The sequence below is a fragment of the Cibotium barometz genome, chromosome 23 (assembly GCF_041138505.1).
Source record: "Cibotium barometz isolate CiBa-2024 chromosome 23, ASM4113850v1, whole genome shotgun sequence".
NCBI lineage: Eukaryota > Viridiplantae > Streptophyta > Polypodiopsida > Cyatheales > Cibotiaceae > Cibotium > Cibotium barometz.
In genome coordinates, this window is record NC_141068.1 from 28,612,073 (window position 1) to 28,636,450 (window position 24,378).

General features: G+C 47.0%; 1 protein-coding gene across 1 annotated transcript; it reads left to right on the top strand.

Moving 5' to 3' along the window:
• Positions 1–1,099: 1,099 nt before the first annotated feature.
• LOC147625820 (uncharacterized) lies at positions 1,100–24,056 on the top strand. Its single transcript, XM_086817394.1, has 4 exons — positions 1,100–1,459; positions 1,547–1,848; positions 22,872–23,324; positions 23,437–24,056. Exons 1-4 carry the CDS (start codon positions 1,166–1,168, stop codon positions 23,882–23,884), a joined length of 1,497 nt encoding a protein of 498 aa, XP_086673520.1. The 5' UTR covers positions 1,100–1,165; the 3' UTR covers positions 23,885–24,056.
• Positions 24,057–24,378: the final 322 nt, after the last annotated feature.

The following is a 24,378-nucleotide window of genomic DNA, read 5'->3' on the forward strand; positions in this document are numbered from 1 at the left end:
CTTGACCCAGTGGATCAAGTTAAGGGGATGACAACAAAAAATAAAAAATAAAAAAATATGTATAATTGAAATCCTCACATGGAGGATTGTTCAAATGGAAATTTTGGTCTAATGGACCATTATTGTGTTAAAGATATGAATGAGATGTTCTGAATGAATTGATTATCCGATAATGAGTTCTATATGAATATCTTTATCCCATGATTTTGTGAGGAACTGACCAATCTAAAGAACCCCAGAATACTATTAGGGGGGTATGGGGCAAAATTGAGAAATGGGTCTCAAGTAACATAGGAGTGCAAGGATACTGGGGGGATGGGGTCCTTCGTAGATTTGTAACTACTGATAGGGCTGTAGATTTGGTCTTTAACATAATCAAATTCTGTTGTTTGTAGGAGATATGAAACTCTAGAAACATCATAGTCTTTTAAAAGAAACTAGTCTTGGGATAGATGTGCTATAAATGTTGTATAAATGTGTACATATGTGTTGGTCAGTAAATTGAATGATGATGCTATGGTATAATTAATTCAGGCACTTCAAGTTGGGATTAGATGATTTGCTCTACAGTCTAAGAGACTCTTGTACATACTAGGGCATCCTGACAATTGTCATCAAGTAGGGATACTCAGGGTTTGATATGAAAGCAAGGCAACCCAAGTTTGGGCCAAAAACAAGGAGGTGGTACCTGAAAGAGAATCGGCCAATCTACACTTATATGGCATTGATTGAAATCTCCCTGGGAACTAGGCCACTAGTGAAAATCTGGTTAAGAGGGGAGGTCTTGGAGAAGTAATCTCTTGAGGGCTGCACTTCTAAGGCCATGATTATTGCTTGTATGCAACTGGGGTATCAATCTTCCTTTGTCTGGGAGGATGAAACGTGGGACCTCATCTGGAGATTACTTAACAGTGAATTGTCTTTGAACCTTGGTGTGGTCCCAATTCACTGAACCTTGGTGTGGTCCGTTGGTTCCAAAATCTTTATTTGATGTAATGTAATTAAGAGAAAGGAACTAGGACGACTTCTTGTAAAGGGCAGCTTTTGTTAATATTAATATATATAACTATATAACTATATTGTTCCCAAAAAAAAAACGAGAAGGTTCAAATGAACTTCGTCTCTTGATGGCCCATGGCGTGTGGCTGTGCTGCTAACGGCGGTGATGGTAGCCATGGCGGCGTCAGCTACGCTCATTCTGGTGAACCTGGCGTCGATAATGGAGCGCGCCGACGAGGCCCTGCTGCCGGGCGCCTACCGCGAGGTCGGCCTCGCCCTGCACGCCTCGCCGGCACGCCTCGGCTCCCTCACCCTCATGCGCTCGCTCGTGCAGGCTGCCTGCTTTCCCCTGGCCGCCTACGCCGCGGAGTACCATGACCGCTCCACCGTCATCGCGCTGGGCGCCCTCACCTGGTCCGTAGCAACGCTTCTCGTCGGAATCTCGACCACGTTTCTCCAGGTAACTCACTTCACATCTCAACCAGCACCGCAAGAACCATGTTGTTTATTGTCGGCAAAAATGTTGAGCTCCTGCAAAACCTGCCAGGTAGCCCTATCGCGGGCGTTGAACGGTGTAGGACTGGCTATTGTGGTGCCTGCCATTCAGTCCGTCGTTGCCGATTCCACCAACGACCTCAACCGAGGCATGGCGTTTGGATGGCTCCAACTGACTGGAAACCTAGGCTCTGTCGTCGGGGGGCTTTGTGCAGTGTTGCTGTCTGGCGAGGTCTTCTTTGGTATTGCCGGCTGGCGTCTCTCCTTCTTTCTGGTTGCGTTCGTGAGTGTACTGGTGGGGATTCTAGTCTACTTATTTGCTGTGGATCCTCGCGGCTCCCAACATCACAATCCGTAAGCACCTAAATCCTGTTGTTGCCTGAACTCTGGCCAAGAAGGAAACATGTTACACTTGAACTAAAATGTGTCAGCCTGAGGTATCATGGGATGATGAGCTGGTACGTGCATTTGGCAACTAAGAGCCTTGCTGTGCCGCATGAGTAGTTTAGGAGGATAGAGAGATTGTTCACAACGAAAGAGGAGGTTACTTGCTAAGCAGGTGTTGAAGGGCGAAGAAGGGAGCAGTGTAATGGTATACAAATGTGGGGAAAAGGGCAGCCAGGGGCAAGGCAGATAAACAATGGTGCTTGACTGTATCTGCTACAGCTTAGCACCAGCACATTTACGTTTTTTCGCAGGGCAGGGTAGGGTAGGGACGGGGGTTGGAGTCATAGGTGTGCTTCTTTTTGAATTTTCCCTGTTTGTAGTTTACTTAAGAAGATGGCACCAGATGCTTATGTAAAATATTTTTTTTGACCAGTCAAAGCTCATCCACATGGCCGACCCGTATGTGCTCCATTAGGGTGCAATAGTCCACTATAAAATAGGCCTTATAAATAGTGTACACACATGTACATGTGGTCTGTTGCCTACTTAACGATGCATCATGTGATTACTACTTAGCCAATGGAGAAATGCCATGTGGATGAAAGTAGCAGGAGGTGGACATTTTCAAGGTGTGGGATTCTTTCTAGGAGTATCTGGTAACCTCCTTGAAATTAGGGAGCATGACTCAAAGCCAAAAGAGGTGAAGAGTGTGAATGAATCTCTCCTCGAAGGTTAAGGGTGCAGATGTGTACTCCTGACATTTACAGGCTGAACACCCTGGAGTTAGAAGGTCCAAGTGGTGGCAGTGTCCCAAGCGGAAGACCGAGAAGGGGGAAGACTCCTCAGCAGCAACCATGAAGACATCAGCTTTTGTGCACTTGGAGGTGATGGACACCGATGTTTCATTTTTTTCAGGCAGGGAGGAGGTTGGAGGACTCTCCGCAACGGATACTCCGGAGTGGATTCTAGACAGTGGTGCTTCCAGGCACATGACTCCTTCCCGTTCAAATTTACAAGATCTCTGCAGGTATTCTGGTTGTATTCTTACTGGGGATACATCCACTATCTTAGTTCACAGTGAGGGCAAGTTGGAGATAATTCCCGATGACAGAGGGGGGAAGCATTCCTCCCAGGTGTTGTATGCTCCGTCACTTGGTTTTCATCTGTTGTCAGTGCATCAGGTTTGCAAGACTGGCATATGGGTGGAGTTTGATGAGCATTTTGTTGCTCTCCGGGACAAGGCAACAAGCCAGGTAGTTTGGGAAGGCAGAGTGGAGAATGGAGTTTACAAGCTTTTAGCACTCTCTCTCCCAGGTCCTCAGTTTTGTGATGAGTGGCAGTCTGGTAATGGCCACTTAAGTGTGGATACGTTGCAGGTGCAGGCTCTCCGAGATCAGATGGAGGATAGCTTGCCAGTTGATGGTAGCAGTTGGCAGGGACTTTCCAGTACTGATGTTGGTGGTTCTTGTGTTAGTCAGTCAGAGAAAATTGAACAGGTAACTTATACTCTGATGTCTCGTAGTATTCGGCACAAAGAAACTCCTGTAGATGAGGATGTTCTTTCACGGGGACCTCTTGGAAAGCCAGGTAGGTGGCAGTTGATTACTTGCAGAAGGAGGTGGTTGTTGCACATTCTCTAGGCTTTGTGGTTCCGGATTCAGAGGGGGTGGTTGACAGGTTTCAGAAGGCCTTGCATGGTCTTGAGCTGGTTTCCAAGACTTGGCTTTCCACCATAACAGGTGTTGATCCTTGTGAGCAGTGTGATGCCTCTTTGACTCGGAAGCAGAATGGTTCATTGATTTGGTTGATGAATACCAGATTGGACGGGAGGTTCCTGATGAGGCAGTTGAGCTCATGGTTGGAGATGACTCTTTGGGAGGCCGGATTACGTATCTTGTGGTTTTTGCCGCATGCGAAGGATCATGGACTCTTTTACATAGGAGGGGGATTGATGGATGGAGTCCGACTCCACGGTTGGAGTGACTCAGATTGGGGAGGAGATCCGGACACGAGGAGATCTACTTCAAGCCCAGGAGCAGTAAAAGGCAGTCATCTTTTGCCTTGTCGTCGACAGAGGCAGAGTACCGGGCTGCTTGTGATGCTGCTTGTGCGGTGGTGAGGTTGTAGAGGTTGCATGGTAGGATTGGGTTTCCACTGGAGGAACCCACGGTCATCCAGAGGCACTTTGTTCGTGAACAGATCATTTTGTTGATGACATCTTGCTAGAGTTCTGTTCGACGGAGGATAGAACGGTGGACCTCTTCACGAAGTCGCTATCTCAGGATTTGCTCAGGCAGCACCCCAGCTCCCTGTGGTTGGTTTCTCAGCCAGGAGCTGAGAGGGGGTGTTAGAAGTCATCTCCTGTCTTTATGTAGACACCAAGGCCTTTGTTGTAGGTGTGCCCACCCTTGTAGGTGTTGTTATCATTTTTCCTCACTTCCCGTATTTTTCCCCCATTTTTCCTATTTTTTATGTGGCTTGGGTGGCAGTCCTGTGTTGGCAGGAGGGCCTATGAGCTGGCCGACTGTACCTTCAGGTCTCCGACCTTAGATCTGTACAGGCCGACAGAGAGTTGCTGGCCGACTAGTGATCTTGGCTGGTCGTGGAGATTCAGGCCATGTCGGTTGCCTATGAACAGGCCGACTGCTGCTTGGGAGCCATATAAAATGGCCCCACAGCCCCTTGCCACATTGTATTGTATTTGGGATCTTCTTGTGTATACACAGTAGAGTTACATGCCTCTCTCTCCATTGCTGTCTATTTTCTGCACTTGCTCTTGAAACCGATCCCGTCAAGTGGGAAAGACTCCGTTGGACACCCACACGCTTAATAGCACAACTTTAAAACCACAAATTTGAAATGGACAACATAAAACAACTTGAAATTTAAATGAAATGAAATGGAAAGATAGACACCAGCACTGGGGCCGGAACGGGCCGACCCCCCCCTCAATATATGATATATTTATTGGGAGTATTTAATGAATACAATGCTCCATGGGTTCCAAGAACCAGATAATGTCCATGTACATATGAAAACAGTACCAAACAAGTAGGCTCGAATTTCGATGTAGAAGCTCGAAGCAGAACGACCACTAGTGTGGTCCAATCGCTACGGTCCTGTGCTTTCACTGGACTCCGCAGAGAGCGCCTCACTGGTGTTCCGAGACCACGCACAAACAGGCGCTCTCGTACTAACGCCTGGCTCTCCCGATCTCAGCACCTTTGGACCGAGGTTCGCCAATATAGCTTGGACAACCCGGCACCGAACGGGTGTTGGCCGAGCGGGATGAATCCTTTATTAGATTTAAACATAAAATACTTTATTGAAATCTGAAATTCACTTACTTGTAGATGGTTGATAGAAAACCAATACTTGTGGTGTTTGTGTAGAATATGAAGCCACCCTTGTCGAAGAAAGAGTTGCCTCGTGGTGAATCACCAAGACAAGAATCACCGCAATAGACCACCACCGCCTGCTGTGAGAGAAGGAGCACAACTTACTGGTGGGTGACAATGTCCTAGAAGCAAGAGGCCACTTGTTGGTGATGCACACGCAGCCTGTGAGTGATGGGCACACAGCCACCTGGGGGAGCAATTCAGTAGTAGGCTTGGTGTGCAGTTTAGTAACGCCTGGCTGCAGTGCACAGCCGCCTGGGGGAGCAGTAGAGTTGAGACGTGGCCTTCAGATGGTGGCAGCCGACTCTGTGTAGGCAGAGCATGTGATGGGCGCCTGGCTGGGAGGAGAAGCAGCTGCCATCAGTCAAGGTGTAGTTGCCTGTATGTGAGGTGAGCAGCCGCCTGTAGTACAGTACAGCCAGCCGCCTGGAAGAGAGAGCAGCGTGGAGTAAACAGTCGCCTGCAACAACACTCAGCCACCTGTAGAGGCAGGCGCAGCCAGCAGCAGAGGGAACTCAGCCACCTGTAGAGAGGTAGGCGCAGCCAGCAGCAAAGTGCACTCAGCCACCTGTAGAGAGGTAGGCGCAGCCAGCAGCAAAGGGAACTCAGCCACCTGTAGAGAGGTAGGCGCAGCCAGCAGCGAAGGGCACTGCAGCAGTCGTCGTGCAGGGAAGGCAGCCGCCTATTGGAGGAGCAGCCGGCTGGAGGATATGGGTGGTGGAGCAGCTGATTCGACAGCAAGCGTTGGTGATCACCGGGTGATGAATCAACGCCAGAGAGATGCGATGGATCCATGCTTGAAGAAGGGAGTCTCTTTTTAATAATATTAAAGTGAAGATACAACTAGAGATTTCCCACGCATGCATGAAGGGGGACTAGTGGGGGTAGGTGACCATGCCCACCCCCACACTCACTTAAAAGTGGGGCTCCCCACCTTGGCCCCAAAGTGGGTGCCCACTTTTAAATAAGTGTGAACACCTAACCTTATAAAACAAAGGGGTTAGAATTAAATATTAAAAACTACATGTGCAACATACTTACCACCTGTTCACATGCACTAAAACTCGTCAGAATACAGAGCTGACTTCACGACTCACTGGCAGGCGTCCCCGCTCAGTAAGTAACACGTCAGGCAGGCAAACACACAAATACATGTCATGCGAAAACAGTTTCAAGCATGCAAATCATGTGTGCATGTGCAAATAGTAACATGGACATATCTCCCGTTCATGGAACAAGTACAAAATATCTGTCGGCACAAAACTGGCACGACATAAAAACATAAAAACCTGGTCTTCCTATGGAGTGACAGTCCCATAGGTAAGACACAGTTCCAGGCACGAGTTTCCCTATGGTGTGACAGTCCCATAGGCAAAACACGGCACGAATACTGGCTCTTCCATGGCGTGACAGTCCCATGGGTCGAACACAGTCCAGGTCATACACGGGTGGCACTGGTCTGGCTCTCGTCCATACGACACCATCCTGCTAACACACGGGTGGCACCAGTCTGGCTCCCGTCCATGTCAGCAAAATACTGGTCTCTTCACACGAGACACTGGCCTGGCCTCAAGTGAACGAGACGCAAAAACTAGGAATGGACCAAATGGTCGGCCAATTGGTGACACTCTTGTGTTTCCACATTTGGTCATCATCTCCGCTGCGTAGTTTGACAGATAGAAGTCTAATAAGTTTCTCGGTCACCTTGCACATCATACCTTACTACCATTGGGTTACAATGACGGTGCTAGACAAGCATGACAAGACGGTGCAGCACCCTTTGGGGTAACATGAGTGACTCGTCCTTGGACAAGGGCTCACAAAATGCTTGTTATCCGGCCTCAAGTTTGCATTTTGTCAAGTACTATATGTCCACATGGCATCCAAGTGAAAGATGCATGTGACATCTCGTGTGCTTAACTTTTTGACACGATCAGCAGTACCTCCGACTAATCTATCAACAATGCGGGATATTCGGTGAAGAACTCCTTGTTAAGCCAGACGGCTTCGTGGGTCTGTATGTTGTGAAACTTGTGAGTTACCCATGCTTTCCATTGTCGGAGCCATGTTTAAAGCAGTGGAGGACTATTTGTTCTGGAAGCAACACCTTTCCCTCATCAATCACCTTCGAGTTGGGTTTATATGGAACCTCTAAAGGACGAGGACCTGAGAATGGCTTTAGCCAACTAGCCTGAAAAACATTATGCATTGTCCAATTTGGCAGAAGGCCTAGCTTCATGATTTTCTTCAAAATGGAGAAAGGACTGAATCTTTGAAACGATGACTTTGGGCATTGCTTGCCCACTTGCTTCAACTGATGTTTCTTCATGATCCAAAGATACATCCAATCCCCTTCCGAATGCTTCACGTTTCGTCGGTGCTTTTTGTCTTGTTTTGTGTAGGCATCTTACACTTTGGCAAGGTGATCTTCTATTGCCTCCAACACGTCATGGCACTTTGGACACTGTCCTAGTCAATAGTGACTTGAATGGTCGTGCAAACATTTTCTCATATGGAGTCTCGTCAATAGAAGATGAAAAGAACCATTAAGCATAGCTTGAATTAAATGTTTCCCACTTACTTTGTTGGTCGTGTATTTAGCATTTCAACATGTCGAAGGCCAATGGGTTGTAGATTTCTGTCTGGCCATCTGCTTGTGGGTGAAAAGCGCTATTTAGTAACGGAATAATCAAACAATGAATAGTAAATTTAGGATTGCAGTCTAATGCTATGGTGCATGTAAGTCCACAAACACGGTGCCAAAACCTAATGAATAGACGGGAAATATCCTCGACAATGGTGTTGGACTGACACAAGATGACATGACAAATTTGCTAAAGTTATCAGCAGTGGTTAAACATTGGGTATTACGTTCCTTGGCACTCAAAGGTAGATTTGTCACAAAGTCCACGGGCTGTGTGCCTTTATTTTAAGTGTTTAATCATATTAATAGTTGTGTGTGAACCCCCCAATCGGTTACTTATAGGAAGGCTCACAACCTCTCGGCATCTGTGTGGCCTTACACAATTGTAAGGCCAAATTAGTGGCTTGTTTGCGTATTGGAGCACTAGTTACGAGCTCGAATGCAACCCACGAAAGTCTCAAGAGATATTGTGGTGTTAGGAACTGTCTTTTTTAATTGGAAATGAACTAGTTCCTTCATATTGGCCTTGATCCTCTTGGTTTATTTGGCCCTAGGACCAATCTTGCCACCAAATACACATGTCACTTGAGATGTGCCAATTAGCTAAAACAACTTTCTCCATATCAGACATTTGGACAGCTTCAAATTAATGAACCCAAGAGTGCAAAACAATATGGTCAAGCTTACCAGCATACTTATTGAATGTTATCTTTTCAGGGAAGTGGTTGACATGGTTCGGAGCAGCAAGTGTTGAGAAAATTGGCCGAGGAACGAAGTGTCTTTCTCACATCGTTGTTCATGGAGTCCATGGTACTCTGCCTATTGTTGTTTGTCGTGGCTTCTTGATAGAAGAGCTCGATCTCAAATTCCAAACGGAGTTTGTTCTGTTCTGCCTCATGTTTCCGCTTTGACTGAAACTCGAGGTGTAAAGTCTCCATAGTCTTTTCGTGCTCTTGTTGAAATCATTCCGAAACTATAAGATATTCTCGGGTTTGGGGATGGGCGCCAATGCGGGAGAAGAGGCTTGTTGTAACTATTTGGTCCTCCAAGCTCTTTTCACGTGATAGAACTCATGCTCGGACACATGGACAAGATGATGGACACATGGAACCAGGATTCCTAATACTGGCATTGGAAAAAGCACCCGTCTTGGTCAAAAAGCAGGAAAAAGCAAAAGTCATACTTTGTTGACCAAAAAGCTGAGGGCACCATTGGAAAAAGGACATCGAACTGGATCAAAAGCTAAAAGCCGTTTTTTCAAAAAGCTGCTCCAAGGCCAAAAAGCAAGGCCCTAAAGATTGTAAAAGCAAATTAAGAACTTTGGCTATTATTAAAATAATATTTAAAAGAAAAGCAAAAGAATGGTCCCCCATCAAGCACATAAGGAGCCAATATCCTCTTGGTGAGGCATAGGAAGTTCTCGTGGGGATTTTTGAAGAAGATCTTGTGAAGTTTTATCATCTTCTCCCTATTTCTCACACAACCCATCTCTTCCATCTCAGCCGGTGATAGCCACCCCAGCAGTGCCACTACTCTGCCACCTTGAAGTCTCCGCGCCACCTGCACTTCTTCTCCCCACAGTAGTGTTGCCTTTGCCCACAGCAGCGCCACCTCCGCCCGCAGCAGCGTCGCCTCTGCATGTAGCTGGCGCTGCCCTGAAAAGCCTGCGCCGCTTCTGTCTACAGCAATCACCTACACCACCTCGCCTATCTCTGCCCTGTGCACAGCCTCAGCCCTGTGTACCACCAGAGCACCGCTTTTGCTCTGAACAAGTATCTTTGCGGCTTGCTCTTCTAGACAGCGCCAGTACTAGCGCCAGCTATCAGCCCAGTACCTCTCTAAGAGTATCAACGTTGCCAGTTTCTTTGCCCTTAAGGAGGGGTTATCGTGTGAAGTCCTATATTCACCATCGTGGTGTGAACCTCCTGGGATTACCTTTCGTCCGGATTGAGTGCAAAGAGCCTTGTGCATATTTGGGAACATCAAACATTGGATTTTGGTACTAGCCCGGTGTAAGACTCTTGTGGGTCATCCTCGTGGTGAGCTCGGCATCGGTTATCTTGTGCCCCGACATCGACTTCGGCCCGATCTTGACATCGACACTTTTGTTTGACATTGTATTCATTTGTTGTATTGGTCCTGGCTTGGAAAAGTGCGTGGATTGTTCCTGAAATAATTTCTGAAGAGGGGGCGGGGTGTAACACGCGGAAGCTCTGAGAGTCTTGTTTCAGCCCTAAACACCACTTAGAACATGCTGATGCAAAAACGCAGACAGAAGGGAGAGTAGAGAGAGAGAGAGATGGCTGGAAATCCAGTATTTCATATGGTACAAAAAGGTACATAATCCTTACAGCCATGGGCTGCCTTGAAAAGGTAGTAAAATACCTATTCTAGTCCTAGTCTAGACCCACACCCGAAGGGGGAGTGAATGAATCTAACAATGAGCCTTAGTGCCTTTATATAGGCCCCTTGGACAACTAGAGTGCTGGCCGACTGCTGGTCGGCCAGCCAACTGGACATATTCCTCATAAAAGCAGATCCGACCTGTCCCATGCAGCCAACAGCAGCTTCTTGCAGCCGACAAGACACCTTGTAGCCGACAAGTCCTCCTTGTCCTTCTCCTAGTCCAACACTTGCCAAATCTGCACGTCCTGCTCCAAAAACTCTGGTTCTAATCTCCTTTTCTGGCTGCCCCTTCAGGACTAGCTTCAGGACATGTCCATGGGCAAAACCTTTGCACATGACACATGGCCCGTTCCCCGCTCAGCAGTGTGGTGTACTGTGCAAAACCCCTATTCCCGTCTTTCTCTCCCCCTTCTCTCTCTCTCTCTCTCTATCTTTCTCTCTCATACATGTGGTTACATCTGTCACTGCACGCTCCGTTGGGCTTACCCTTGTTAGGCTTGCATCATCTCGGTCACCATAGGTGTAATCTAGGTAATGAGTTGATTGGTACTCATTGCAACGAGGACGGGTAAGGAAGGCATTGCATCCAAGTTGGTGCTCTCAATCTGCCCCTTAGAGGTGCGACGACTTCGCCAGAGCATAAACAAATCATCCACAAAAAAACGGGATGGGGTGGGTCATGAGTTCTTGCCCGGAGCAAAACAAACCATCCCCAAAAAGTGAGGAGTTGGGACACTTCATGAGTTCCCTGCTCGGAGCAAAGTAAGCCAAAAAAAACTAGGGCTCCTCTTTGTATACGTCACAAGATCGAGCTCTGATACCAATGTAACATGTAGAAACTTGTGCCTTCTGTTAGAGACCGGCTGCTCAGGGTGTCACCAATTGGCCGACCATTTGGTCCATTCCTAGTTTTTGCGTCTCGTTCACTTGTTGAGGCCAGGCCAGTGTCTCGTGTGAAGAGACCAGTATTTTGCTGACATGGACGGGAGCCAGACTGGTGCCACCCCTGTGTTAGCAGGATGGTGTCGTATGGACGGGAGCCAGACCAGTGCCACCCGTGTATGACCTGGACTGTGTTCGACCCATGGGACTGTCACGCCATGGAAGAGCCAGTATTCGTGCCGTGTTTTGCCTATGGGACTGTCACACCATAGGGAAACTCGTGCCTGGAACTGTGTCTTACCTATGGGACTGTCACTCCATAGGAAGACCAGGTTTTTATGTTTTATGTCGTGCCAGTTTTGTGCCGACAGATATTTTGTACTTGTTCCATGAACGGGAGATATGTCCATGTTACTATTTGCACATGCACACATGATTTGCATGCTTGAAACTGTTTTCGCATGACATGTATTTGTGTGTTTGCCTGCCTGACGTGTTACTTACTGTGCGGGGACGCTTGCCAGTGAGTCGTGAAGTCTGCTCTGTATTCTGACGAGTTTTAGTGCATGTGAACAGGTGGTAAGTATGTTGCACATGTAGTTTTTAATATTTAATTCTAACCCCTTTGTTTTATAAGGTTAGGTGTTCACACTTATTTAAAAGTGGGCACCCCCTTTGGGCACCCACTTTGGGGCCAAGGTGGGGAGCCCCACTTTTAAGTGAGTGTGGGGGTGGGCATGGTCACCTACCCCCACAAGTCCCCCTTCATGCATGCGTGGGAAATCTCTAGTTGTATCTTCACTTTAATTTTATTAAAAAGAGACTCCCTTCTTCAAGCATGGATCCATCGCATCTCTCTGGCGTTGATTCATCACCCGGTGATCACCAACGCTTGCTGTCGAATCAGCTGCTCCACCACCCATATCCTCCAGCCGGTTGCTCCTCCAATAGGCGGCTGCCTTCCCTGCTCAACGACTGCTGCAGTGCCCTTTGCTGCTGGCTGCGCCTACCTCTCTACAGGTGGCTGAGTGCCCTCTGCTGCTGGCTGCGCCTGCCTCTACAGGTGGCTGAGTGTTGTTGCAGGCGACTGTTTACTCCACGCTGCTCTCTCTCCCAGGCGGCTGGCTGTACTGTACTACAGGCGGCTGCTCTCCTCACATACAGGCAACTACACCTTGACTGCTGGCAGCTGCTTCTCCTCCCAGCCAGGCGCCCATCACATGCTCTGCCTACACGGAGTCGGCTGCCACCATCTGAAGGCACGTCTCAACTCTACTGCTCCCCCAGGCGGCTGTGCACTGCAGCCAGGCGTTACTAAACTGCACACCAAGCCTACTACTGAATTGCTCCCCCAGGTGGCTGTGTGTCCATCACTCACAGGCTGCGTGTGCATCACCAACCATTGGCATCTTGCTTCCAGGATATTGTCCTCCACCAGTAAGTTGTGCTCCTTCTCTCACAGCAGGCGGCTGTGGTCTTTCGTGGTGGTGCTTATCTTGATAGTTCACCACGAGGCAACTATTTCTTCAACAAGGGTGACTTCATATTCCACACAAACTCCACAAGTATTGGTTTTCTATCAACCATCTACAAGTAAGTGATTTTCAGATTTGAATAAAGTATTTTATGTTTAAATCTGATAAAAGATTCATCCCGCTCGGCCAACACCCGTTCGGTGCCGGGTTGTCCAAGCTATATTGGCGAACCTCGGTCCAAAGGTGCTGAGATCGGGAGAGCCAGGCGTTAGTACGAGAGCGCCTGTTTGTGCGTGGTCTCGGAACACCAGTGAGGCGCTCTCTGCGGAGTCCAGTGAAAGCACAGGACCGTAGCGATTGGACCACACTAGTGGTCGTTCTGCTTCGAGCTTCTACATCGAAATTCGAGCCTACTTGTTTGGTACTGTTTTCATATGTACATGGACATTATTTGGTTCTTGGAACCCATGGAGCATTGTATTCATTAAATACTCCCAATAAATATATCATATATTGAGGGGGGGGTCGGCCCATTCCGGCCCCAGTGCTGGTGTCCATCTTTCCATTTCATTTCATTTAAATTTCAAGTTGTTTTAAGTTGTCCATTTCATATTTGTGGTTTTAAAGTTGTGCTATTAAGCGTGTGGGTGTCCAACGGAGTCTTTCCCACTTGACGGGATCGGTTTCATTGGCATCAGAGCACGGTTGTTTCCCTCTTCCTAGTGGGGAAACGAACCTGTGTACTGGACATCCCGCTTTTAGCAAACTTAAAACACAATGGACAGCCAAGGCAACCCTTTGGAAGTACCAAATTCGAGGGGTCCATCTAGTGCTTCTCGTGGGTCTGATGCCCTGCGAGGTAGGCACAAGCCCCTTGAAAGGGTTATGGATAGTGAATCCAAGGGTCAACTGTCTCCAGGGAAGACAGTTATGCTTGAACAAGAGCCTGATGCTATGAGGGCTGAAATGGAACATATGAGAAAACTTTTGCAGGCTCAAGAGCAAGAATTAAAGTTTTTGCATGAAGATCCCCATCTACAAAGTGCTATTGAAGCCAGGAAGGCTGATGCTATGGTTGATGTAACCTTTGAATCAATGGCTTGTGAAGTGGGCAAGAAACCAAGGGAGTTGGCACTTGCCTATCTCCTTCGCAAAGGTGATATCAAAGAGGGGGATGACGGAGAGCTGAAATTCAGAAATCCACCTCGTTTGAAGCATGGAGATCCCGCATCCCAAAGGCTGAAATCTTTTATGCAAAAGGAAGAGGTGACTGTCACCTCTTGACATGCATCCTCTCCACAAGGCACAAAGCCTGATAGATATTTGTATGCCAGTGCTCATGGAGGGCATGAAAGTCACATGCATGCCAGACATGTATCTCATGGTGACAGGTCTACTTCCAGAAAATTTTTGCCTTCTGAGTTGTCTCACGGAGAGACCATGCCATGTGCAGGTAAGTCACATGCATCTGAGTTTCGAGTTCGTGGAGCACATGCCACCGTGCCCCATGAAGCTTCTATGACGGCCCATGGAGCCCATGCAGATAGGGCTACCCCGTTGGATAAGGGGAAAAGAAAAAGAGAAGACCATGAGCCCCATGCTAGGAAGCTCAAGGAATTCAAAGCAGGTGATAAATCTGTCAAATTTGATGCTTTTCATGGTGAACATGATGCCTCTAAGGTGTTAGCATTTGTGGCACAGTTCGACATTGCTTTTAGCGATGAGGATTTCACAGAAAAGTCAAAGGTGCGCCATGCTAGCATGTTTTTAAAAGGGACTGCTGTCCATTGGTGGATCACTGAAAAGATCACCAAGGATCCCATCTCCTCTTGGAAGGAATTCAAAGATAGATTTTATGCTCAGTTCTTGCCACCCAATGCGGAGCAAACTCTCACTCAAAAGTGGGACAGGCTGGAACAAAGAGATAATGAAAGTGTGCAACAGTATGTTAACAAATTCTGGAAAGTGTTGCTGGAAGTGACTCCCTTCATGCAAATCATAGAGGATGAAAGAAAGAGGAAGTTTCGTTCTGGATTGCAACCTGCATATAGATCGGGTATTGAATTGCACCCGAAACATACGTTGCAACAACTTACAGCTTCTGCTTTTGCTACGGAGCAATTGGTGCTCAAGATCAAGCAGGATCAAGGAGGTTCCAAGGGGAAGGACAAGGCTGTCCCAAATCAGCAAAAGGGTGGACAACCACCTAAAAAGAACTTCCGGGAGCCTTACAAGGGTGGTAAAGCTGAAAATAACACATCTAAAGAACAGGGCCCAAGGAAGAACAAATTCGGCTTAACGTCAGAGCAAAGAGAGCAATATGCCAAGGATGGAAAATGCTTTTCTTGTGGTAGCAAAGACCACATGTTTCGGCAATGCCCAGATCGCAAACCAAAGCACGAGGACAAGCACACCAAAGCAAATGTTCATGCAGTTCCTGATGTGCAAGGTAATACAAGTCATGATGCAAAAGAGCGTATGGTTTGCAAGGCATGGGGGCAAATCAAGGATCAGCCCGCACTCTTCATGTTTGATGACTGTGCAACTGACAATTTCATCTCTATGCAAATGGCAGCTGCATTGGGTATTGAGGTTGAAAACATGGGACCTCAGATTGAAGCCGAAGCTGCATTTATTGGTAAAGAGGTGCAGGTTACCCCTTTGATAGGGAAGTTGCGCATCCATATACAGGGCTGCTCCACGGAACGGATGTGATGTATTGTTTGGCAAGCCGTGGCACCATAGGCTTGAGCCCCGCAAAGACTACAAGTCTAATATGATTTCTTTTATGCACAAAGGCCGCATGCATTTTATTGATGCTGGCAAAGAAGGGGATTCCATCCCAGTTGTATCACACATCCAAATTAATAAAGCAATGAAAAAGAGTCTTTCAGCGTACTTGGTTTTTGTGCGTGATAGTCTTGTGCCAAATCATCAAAATGTTGATGCTATGTCTAATGATAGGCTGAATTTTCTTAATGCATTCAACGACTGTTTTGGTGACTCGTTGCCAGGTGAATTACCTCCCCAAAGGCCCGAAGATCACCGCATAGATCTTGTGCCAGGTAGTTCTCCACCTAACAAACCCGCATACCGAGTGAGTGCTGCACAACAAGAAGAAATTATGAAGCAGGTAAACGAGCTTTTAGAGAAAGGTTTGGTTCAGCCCAGTTCCTCACCTTACTGCTCTCCTGTGCTTCTTGTTCAAAAGAAGGACGGATCATTCCGTATGTGTGTGGACTATAGAGCTTTGAACAAGCTTACCATCAAGAACAGATTTCCTATTCCACGTATTGATGATATCTTGGATAAGCTTGATGGTTCGGCTTGCTTTAGCAGACTTGATTTGAAGAGTGGTTATCACCAGATACGCGTGGTGCCACAAGATGTCCATAGGACTGCATTCAGGACAGCCTTCGGATTATATGAATTCTTGGTAATGCCTTTTGGTCTCACCAATGCTCCTGCTACTTTTAATCGAATGATGGATAGGATATTCCGACCCCATCGCAAGTTTACAGGAGTCTTCTTTGATGATATCTTGGTTTTCTCCAAGAATGAGCAGGAACATAGAACTCATTTGGTCACAGTGTTCGAAGAGTTGCGGAAGCATAAACTTTTCGTCGATGCCAAGAAAAATGAGTTTTTCCTTTCAGAGATTCATTATCTGGGACATATTGTATCCAAGGATGAAGTTACAATGGATCCTGCAAAGATAGAGACTATTCGGAATTGGCCCGAATTGCAAAACGTACATCAAGTACGTAGTTTTCTGGGATTATGTTCGTATTACAGGCGTTTCATAAGGCATTTTGCTATGATTGCCACTCCTCTACATGATCTCACGAAGAAGAAAACTACTTTTAAATGGACTTCAAAGGAACAGGATGCTTTCTTGCAGCTCAAGCATGCGATCATATGCGGTCCAGTATTGATTGTTCCTGACTTGCACAAGTCATTCGTGGTTGAATGTGATGCTTGTGGTGATTGCATAGGAGCTGTCCTAAATCAAGAAGGGCATGCAGTTGCATACGAGAGCCGTCGTTTGCATGATGCTGAGCTTCATATGGACATCTATGAGAAAGAGCTCTTGGCTGTAATTCACGCCTTAAAGATTTGGAAACACTACCTTCTTGGGGCTGAATTTGTAGTCAAGACAGATCATCAAAGCTTGAGATACTTTCTATCTCAAACAAAGCTTTCAGAGAAGCAGATGAGAATGGCAAACTTTCTTTCCATGTTTCATTTTCAGATTGTGCATACTCCAGGAAAGAAAAATGTAGTGGCCGATGCATTATCTAGGAGGCCTTATGTTGCTGCAGTCTTAGTGGCCTCTCATGGAGATCTATCTGCTATGAGAGATTTGTATCATTTGGATGCTGATTTTTGCCATATATGGACTGATTTGATGGCTGGTCATTCACATGCCTCTTATGTTATCAACGAGGGTTATCTTATGAAGGATAATTGCCTATGTGTGGTGAAGGATTTGCGTCCAAAGGTTATGGACGAATGTCACGCCCCACCATATGCTGGTCATAGAGGTATTATGCCTACTACTCGCATGATTTAGAGGTACTTCTTTTGGCCAAGCATGCGTAAAGACATTGAGGCTTATGTGCGTGCATGTATTACTTGCCAAAAGGTGAAATTTGACAGGCAAAAGCCTCCAGGTTTGCTTCAGCCATTGCCTATTCCCTCGCAACCTTGGGAAAGTATCACGATGGATTTTATTATGGATTTGCCTAGATCCCAGCATGGGAATGATGCTATTTGGACTATTGTGGACAGGTTTAGCAAGCAAGCTCATTTCTTGCCCGTCAAGAAAACCATCAAAGCTGATCATATGGTAAAGCTTTTTCTTGCTAATATTTTCAAGCATCATGGTATGCCTAAATCCATTGTTGGGGATAGAGATCCCAGGACTACAAGCCTATTTTGGAGGGCTTTGTTTGATAATATGGGTACTAAACTTGAGTTTTCATCAGCTTATCATCCCCAAACGGATGGCCAAAGTGAAGCTGCAAATTCAGCTGTGTTGGATTTATTGAAGTGTTATGTGGCAGATCAAAAGACTGCATGGGAGAAGTATCTTCCACTTGTTGAGTTTGCCTACAACAATACGATCCATGCTTCCACGGGCAAGGCTCCGTTTGAGATTATTTATGGCAGAGTGGTCTTGCCACCTATCCTTCGAACAAAGGATGAGATATTTGCAGCTGATGAATATGTTCGTGACTTAGATGTTGCCTTTGGTCAGGTGCGGACAGCCATAGCAAGATCTCAGGATAAGCATAAAATGCCTGCTGACAAGCATAGAAGGGACATGGAAGTCAAAGAAGGTGATTGGGTATTGCTGAAATTTGAGAAGGCTAGGCTTCGGAAGAGGCCAGGACGAGAAGGATCATATCCTAAGCTTTCTCCTCGCTATTATGGACCCTTCAAGGTGATTCACAAGATCAATGAAGTGTCCTACAGGCTTGCTTTACCTAGTCATTGGAAGATTCACAATGCTTTTCATGTGAGTCTATTTCGGAAATATGTGGGGCCAGATCCTGATGAGCCTGTCACAGAAGATCCGCCAGAGATTGAAGAGCTTGAGGAGATCCTCCAGCCAGAACAGATTGTTTTTCACAAGGAGAGAAAGCTACCTGCAGGAAAGCTTTCCAGGAGATACCTTGTGAAATTTAAGAATTATTTGCCTATTGATGCCAAATGGGTAAATGAGGATTATTTTGCAGATTATCCGCAGTTGTTGCAGGCATATCTTGAGGCTTTTCAGTTGAGGTCAACTCTTTAGAAGCCCGGGGGGATGTCACCAATTGGCCGACCATTTGGTCCATTCCTAGTTTTTGCGTCTCGTTCACTTGTTGAGGCCAGGCCAGTGTCTCGTGTGAAGAGACCAGTATTTTGCTGACATGGACGGGAGCCAGACTGGTGCCACTCGTGTGTTAGCAGGATGGTGTCGTATGGACGGGAGCCAGACCAGTGCCACCCGTGTATGACCTGGACTGTGTTCGACCCATGGGACTGTCACGCCATGGAAGAGCCAGTATTCGTGCCGTGTTTTGCCTATGGGACTGTCACACCATAGGGAAACTCGTGCCTGGAACTGTGTCTTACCTATGGGACTGTCACTCCATAGGAAGACCAGGTTTTTATGTTTTATGTCGTGCCAGTTTTGTGCCGACAGATATTTTGTACTTGTTCCATGAACGGGAGATATGTCCATGTTACTATTTGCACATGCACACATGATTTGCATGCTTGAAACTGTTTTCGCATGACATGTATTTGTGTGTTTGCCTGCTTGACGTGTTACTTACTGTGCGGGGACGCCTGCCAGTGAGTCGTGAAGTCTGCTCTGTATTCTGACGAGTTTTAGTGCATGTGAACAGGTGGTAAGTATGTTGCACATGTAGTTTTTAATATTTAATTCTAACCCCTTTGTTTTATAAGGTTAGGTGTTCACACTTATTTAAAAGTGGGCACCCCCTTTGGGCACCCACTTTGGGGCCAAGGTGGGGAGCCCCACTTTTAAGTGAGTGTGGGGGTGGGCATGGTCACCTACCCCCACTAGTCCCCCTTCATGCATGCGTGGGAAATCTCTAGTTGTATCTTCACTTTAATTTTATTAAAAAGAGACTCCCTTCTTCAAGCATGGATCCATCGCATCTCTCTGGCGTTGATTCATCACCCGGTGATCACCAACGCTTGCTGTCGAATCAGCTGCTCCACCACCCATATCCTCCAGCCGGCTGCTCCTCCAATAGGCGGCTGCCTTCCCTGCTCAACGACTGCTGCAGTGCCCTTTGCTGCTGGCTGCGCCTACCTCTCTACAGGTGGCTGAGTGCCCTTTGCTGCTGGCTGCGCGTACCTCTCTACAGGTGGCTGAGTACCCTCTGCTGCTGGCTGCGCCTGCCTCTACAGGTGGCTGAGTGTTGTTGCAGGTGACTGTTTACTCCACGCTGCTCTCTCTCCCAGGCGGCTGGCTGTACTGCACTACAGGCGGCTGCTCTCCTCACATACAGGCAACTACACCTTGACTGCTGGTGGCTGCTTCTCCTCCCAGCCAGGCGCCCATCACATGTTCTGCCTACACGGAGTCGGCTGCCACCATCTGAAGGCCACGTCTCAACTCTACTGCTCCCCCAGGCGGCTGTGCACTGCAGCCAGGCGTTACTAAACTGCACACCAAGCCTACTACTGAATTGCTCCCCCAGGTGGCTGTGTCCATCACTCACAGGCTGCGTGTGCATCACCAACCATTGGCATCTTGCTTCCAGGATATTGTCCTCCACCAGTAAGTTGTGCTCCTTCTCTCACAGCAGGCGGCTGTGGTCTTTCGTGGTGGTGCTTATCTTGATAGTTCACCACGAGGCAACTATTTCTTCAACAAGGGTGACTTCATATTCCACACAAACTCCACAAGTATTGGTTTTCTATCAACCATCTACAAGTAAGTGATTTTCAGATTTGAATAAAGTATTTTATGTTTAAATCTGATAAAAGATTCATCCCGCTCGGCCAACACCCGTTCGGTGCCGGGTTGTCCAAGCTATATTGGCGAACCTCGGTCCAAAGGTGCTGAGATCGGGAGAGCCAGGCGTTAGTACGAGAGCGCCTGTTTGTGCGTGGTCTCGGAACACCAGTGAGGCGCTCTCTGCGGAGTCCAGTGAAAGCACAGGACCGTAGCGATTGGACCACACTAGTGGTCGTTCTGCTTCGAGCTTCTACATCGAAATTCGAGCCTACTTGTTTGGTACTGTTTTCATATGTACATGGACATTATCTGGTTCTTGGAACCCATGGAGCATTGTATTCATTAAATACTCCCAATAAATATATCATATATTGAGGGGGGGGGTCGGCCCGTTCCGGCCCCAGTGCTGGTGTCCATCTTTCCATTTCATTTCATTTAAATTTCAAGTTGTTTTAAGTTGTCCATTTCATATTTGTGGTTTTAAAGTTGTGCTATTAAGCGTGTGGGTGTCCAACGGAGTCTTTCCCACTTGACGGGATCGGTTTCACAGGGTTGTCAACAGCTAGGGCGGGCAGCAGGATGGCCCATGGGTATCTAGCCCAATGGGTGCTGGGTGGCCAGGTTTGGGCCGGCCAGGCCAGCCAGCCAGCCAGCCAGCCAGTGAAACAGGGCAGGCCCTTTTGGGGGCAAGAAGGGCTGGTTGTACAGGCTCTCTTCTGCACGACCAGCAACCAGGGTCCAGTAAAGAGGGGCATGTGTTCCCCTATAGAAGGGTGCCCCAAGTCCCTTATTCTTCATTCTTCCAGCCCTCACTTCTCCAACATCTCCCATCTGAGCAGCCTGGTGGTACAGCAAATTTTCCTAATTCACCGTTAAGTTTTTCCTTTTCCTTTATCAGCCAGTGTTTGTAGTGGTTCTTGGCAACTTGGGTTTAGCGGGAAAATCAGTTGCTAGGTTTACTTTGTCAGCATTGAGTCACTTTGACAGGTTTTTTACATAGAGGGCTTGTTTAGAGATATAGTAGGTGTGTGTGGAGTGCGTGTGTGAGAGCATATCTTGATATAGTGTTCTACACCCACTATTGGGCACTGATGACGTTAGTGGGGATGTCATAGTATCTAGTCCATACTATGCATAATGGTGTCAGAATGCGCAGCAGAAGACTAACGCACGTAGGAGACGCATCACCATTGAGCACCACGAACACCCCAACGGGCACTATAGCATCCCTCCACCGGGCTCCCATCTCCCAGTGAGCTGCCTCCCAAAACATCGGCCGGAGGAGATGACTATGACAAGGTGCCACTCTAGCCTATATATGGCTCTTCAACTTCCCATGCTTCCACTTATGGGATAATCCAAGGCACCTTGTAGCCATAGATCACACGCTCGAAATCGCCAACCTTCCAACACCCTCCCTCGATTCGAGCTCGGCAAGCCACCGAGGCGCGAGGGGGTCGCCCAGGACCACACACGCCTGAGCCGCCCAAGACCACACACGCCCGGGCTCTGATACCATGTCAGAATGCGCAGCGGAAGACTAACGCACGTAGGAGACGCATCACCATCGAGCACCATGAACACCCCCAACGGGCACTGCAACATCCCTCCACCGGGCTCCCATCTCTCGGTGAGCTGCCTCCCAAAACACCGGCCGGAGGAGATGATTATGACAAGGTGCCACTCTAACCTATATATGGCTCTTCAACTTCCCATGCTTCCACTTATGGGATAATCCAAGGCACCTTCCAGCCATAGATCACACGCTCGAAATCGCCAACCTTCCAACAAATGGAGTTGATAGTTATATAGTCTTGTGGGTTGACTACAGTCTACCATGAGTATATAACATGCACGTTCCTAAAAGGTGAATTTGGGCATGTTCTTGGATTCATCTAGGTATATAATTCAGCCGTATTAGCGGACATGCGGATTTCACATTGTGAAGTTTTCGTTCAAGTTGCGGCCAGTTGATATTGTGCTTATTCTTTCTATCTTTAGCGGTGCATTTGCCCTATCAACTACTTATTTGCTGTACTAATTCTTTCTATTTGCTACTTCCCTTAGTGCTAGGCTTCATTATGGTTGAGTCTGCCCTGCATCTCCGGAGGTTTGACAGAAACTCAGTACGAAGGGCTTTGTGTGAATATATGCTCTTATGTGTGTGTGTGTGTGTGGGGGCGGGGGGTGGGTGGAGTGCGTGTGTGAGAGCATATCTTGATAGAGAGTTCTACACCCACTATTGGGCACTGATGACATTAGTGGGGATGTCATAGTATCTAGTCCATACTATGCATAATGGAGTTGATAGTTATATAGTCTTGTGGGTTGACTACCATGAGTATATAACATGCACATTCCTAAAAGGTGAATTTGGGCATGTTCCTGGATTCATCTAGGTATCTATATATATATAGTAGGAAAAAGTAGTAGCTGTAAGTTTCTTGTGTTTCGGTAAGTTTTCTGTTCCTTTAATAATTTGTGGCTCTCCCAAGTAGACCATCCTTAATGGGGGCTGTTCGCTTGCTGTACACATGACACAACACACCCTAGAATTTTGGGGCTCTTCTTTTGTGGAGGGTATCCACACAAGTGAGAAGTTTCTGAAAATGGAAAGAGAGATTTATAAGAACTATTTTACAAAGTAGAGTATCTTTGTTAATGGATATGTGCATTGTTTTTTTTGTGTGTATGTTATTCAGCAATACAGGAAGCAGAAGAGATGCATTTACGGTGTGGTCAAGTACTAAAGAGATGTTTTTGGAGGCAAAGCAGGTGATCCAAATCCGGACATTCCAAGTCATTATAGCGCAAGGAATTGCAGGGTCTTTTCCATGGGCAGCATTGGCATTTGCTCCAATGTGGCTAGAGGCTATTGGTTTCTCCCACAATATGACAGCCTTGCTCATGGGCATATTCATAATTGCAGGATCACTTGGAGGCTTGTTTGGAGGATATATGGGCGACCTTTTCTCTAGACACCTACCCAACTCAGGTAGAATCATTCTTTCTCAAGTTAGCTCAGGTCTAGCAGTTCCTTTGGCAGCAGTTCTACTCTTAGGCTTACCTATATATCCCGCTATACCATTACTCCATGGGGCTACCCTCTTCATTGTCGGCTTTTGTATAACTTGGAATGCACCAGCAACCAACAAGTAAGTTCATACCTACCCCATTACCATGCTGCATCATATCAGTCCAATTTCTAACCTTTGTAAACATGTGCATAATATCCTTCTAATTATGCTGGCTTGTATGAATGAAAAGCCCAATCTTTGCGGAAATAGTACCACAGAAGTCACGAGCCACCGTCTATGCATTGGATCGGTCAGTTGAGTCGGTGCTTGCGTCTTTTGCTCCTCCAGTTGTCGGTCTACTTGCTCAGAAGGTGTACGGGTATGTCCTGTTTCCTGATGGTGCTGACCAGGGTTTAACTGATCGGAGAAACGCAAAAGCATTAGCTGAGGCTCTTTATACAGCAGTTGGAGCACCTATGGCAATCTGCTGTGTTGTATATACTTTCCTATATTGGACTTACCCGAAGGATCGGGGCAAGGCACTACTTCAATCGGAATATGAAGATTTGCAACAGGAGACAGCAGGAGCACTTGAATTGAGTACAAAGTTTCAAGAGGATTTCTTGGGAGGAAATGAGGTGGAGGAGATTTCTCAAGGAAATTACCAAGAAAATGCTCATCTGCTTTCTGAACACTGAAGGGCCCATTGTGTATTTAGAATTGCCAACCGGAACTAATGTTGGAAGGGTTTGATCTCTTTTAGGGTTTGTGCCCTGTATATGCTTGCTGGGTAAGGTTTTCTCTCATGTCAGGATTTCTGTCTAGGATTTTGTCTTCGCTTTCTGCTAGCAATCTTAGGGTTTTGTATCACTGCTTTTCCAGGGTTCCCCCTTCTGTTTTCTGTAACAGATGCCATTTGGCTCTGTTTCTTCTGCATAATAAACTCTGTCTACTGTTTCTGGCGCTATGCTAAGCAACCAGATGACCCTAGGGTTTCATTGATGTGGCCTATTCTATGGTAGAGTAACCTTCTTCTGCAAGCATTAACATGTTCTCGTGAAGTCACGAACCGATATGCAGTAGGTTGAAGAGGCAGGTCGATCAGTTCGTTTTGGACAGAAACAAACACTGATAGTTATTGGGGTACTATGAACAGTGAGGCTTTTGATGCTTGTGTACAACTCAGCTTGTG

Excerpts from the sequence above, each read along its gene's own strand:
- LOC147625820 (XM_086817394.1), top strand. The coding sequence starts at position 1,166 with ATGGTAGCCATGGCGGCGTCAGCTACGCTCATTCTGGTGAACCTGGCG. Across the intron at positions 1,460-1,546 it reads TCTCGACCACGTTTCTCCAG|GTAGCCCTATCGCGGGCGTT; the intron begins GTAACTCACTTC and ends AAAACCTGCCAG. Across the intron at positions 23,325-23,436 it reads AATGCACCAGCAACCAACAA|CCCAATCTTTGCGGAAATAG; the intron begins GTAAGTTCATAC and ends ATGAATGAAAAG.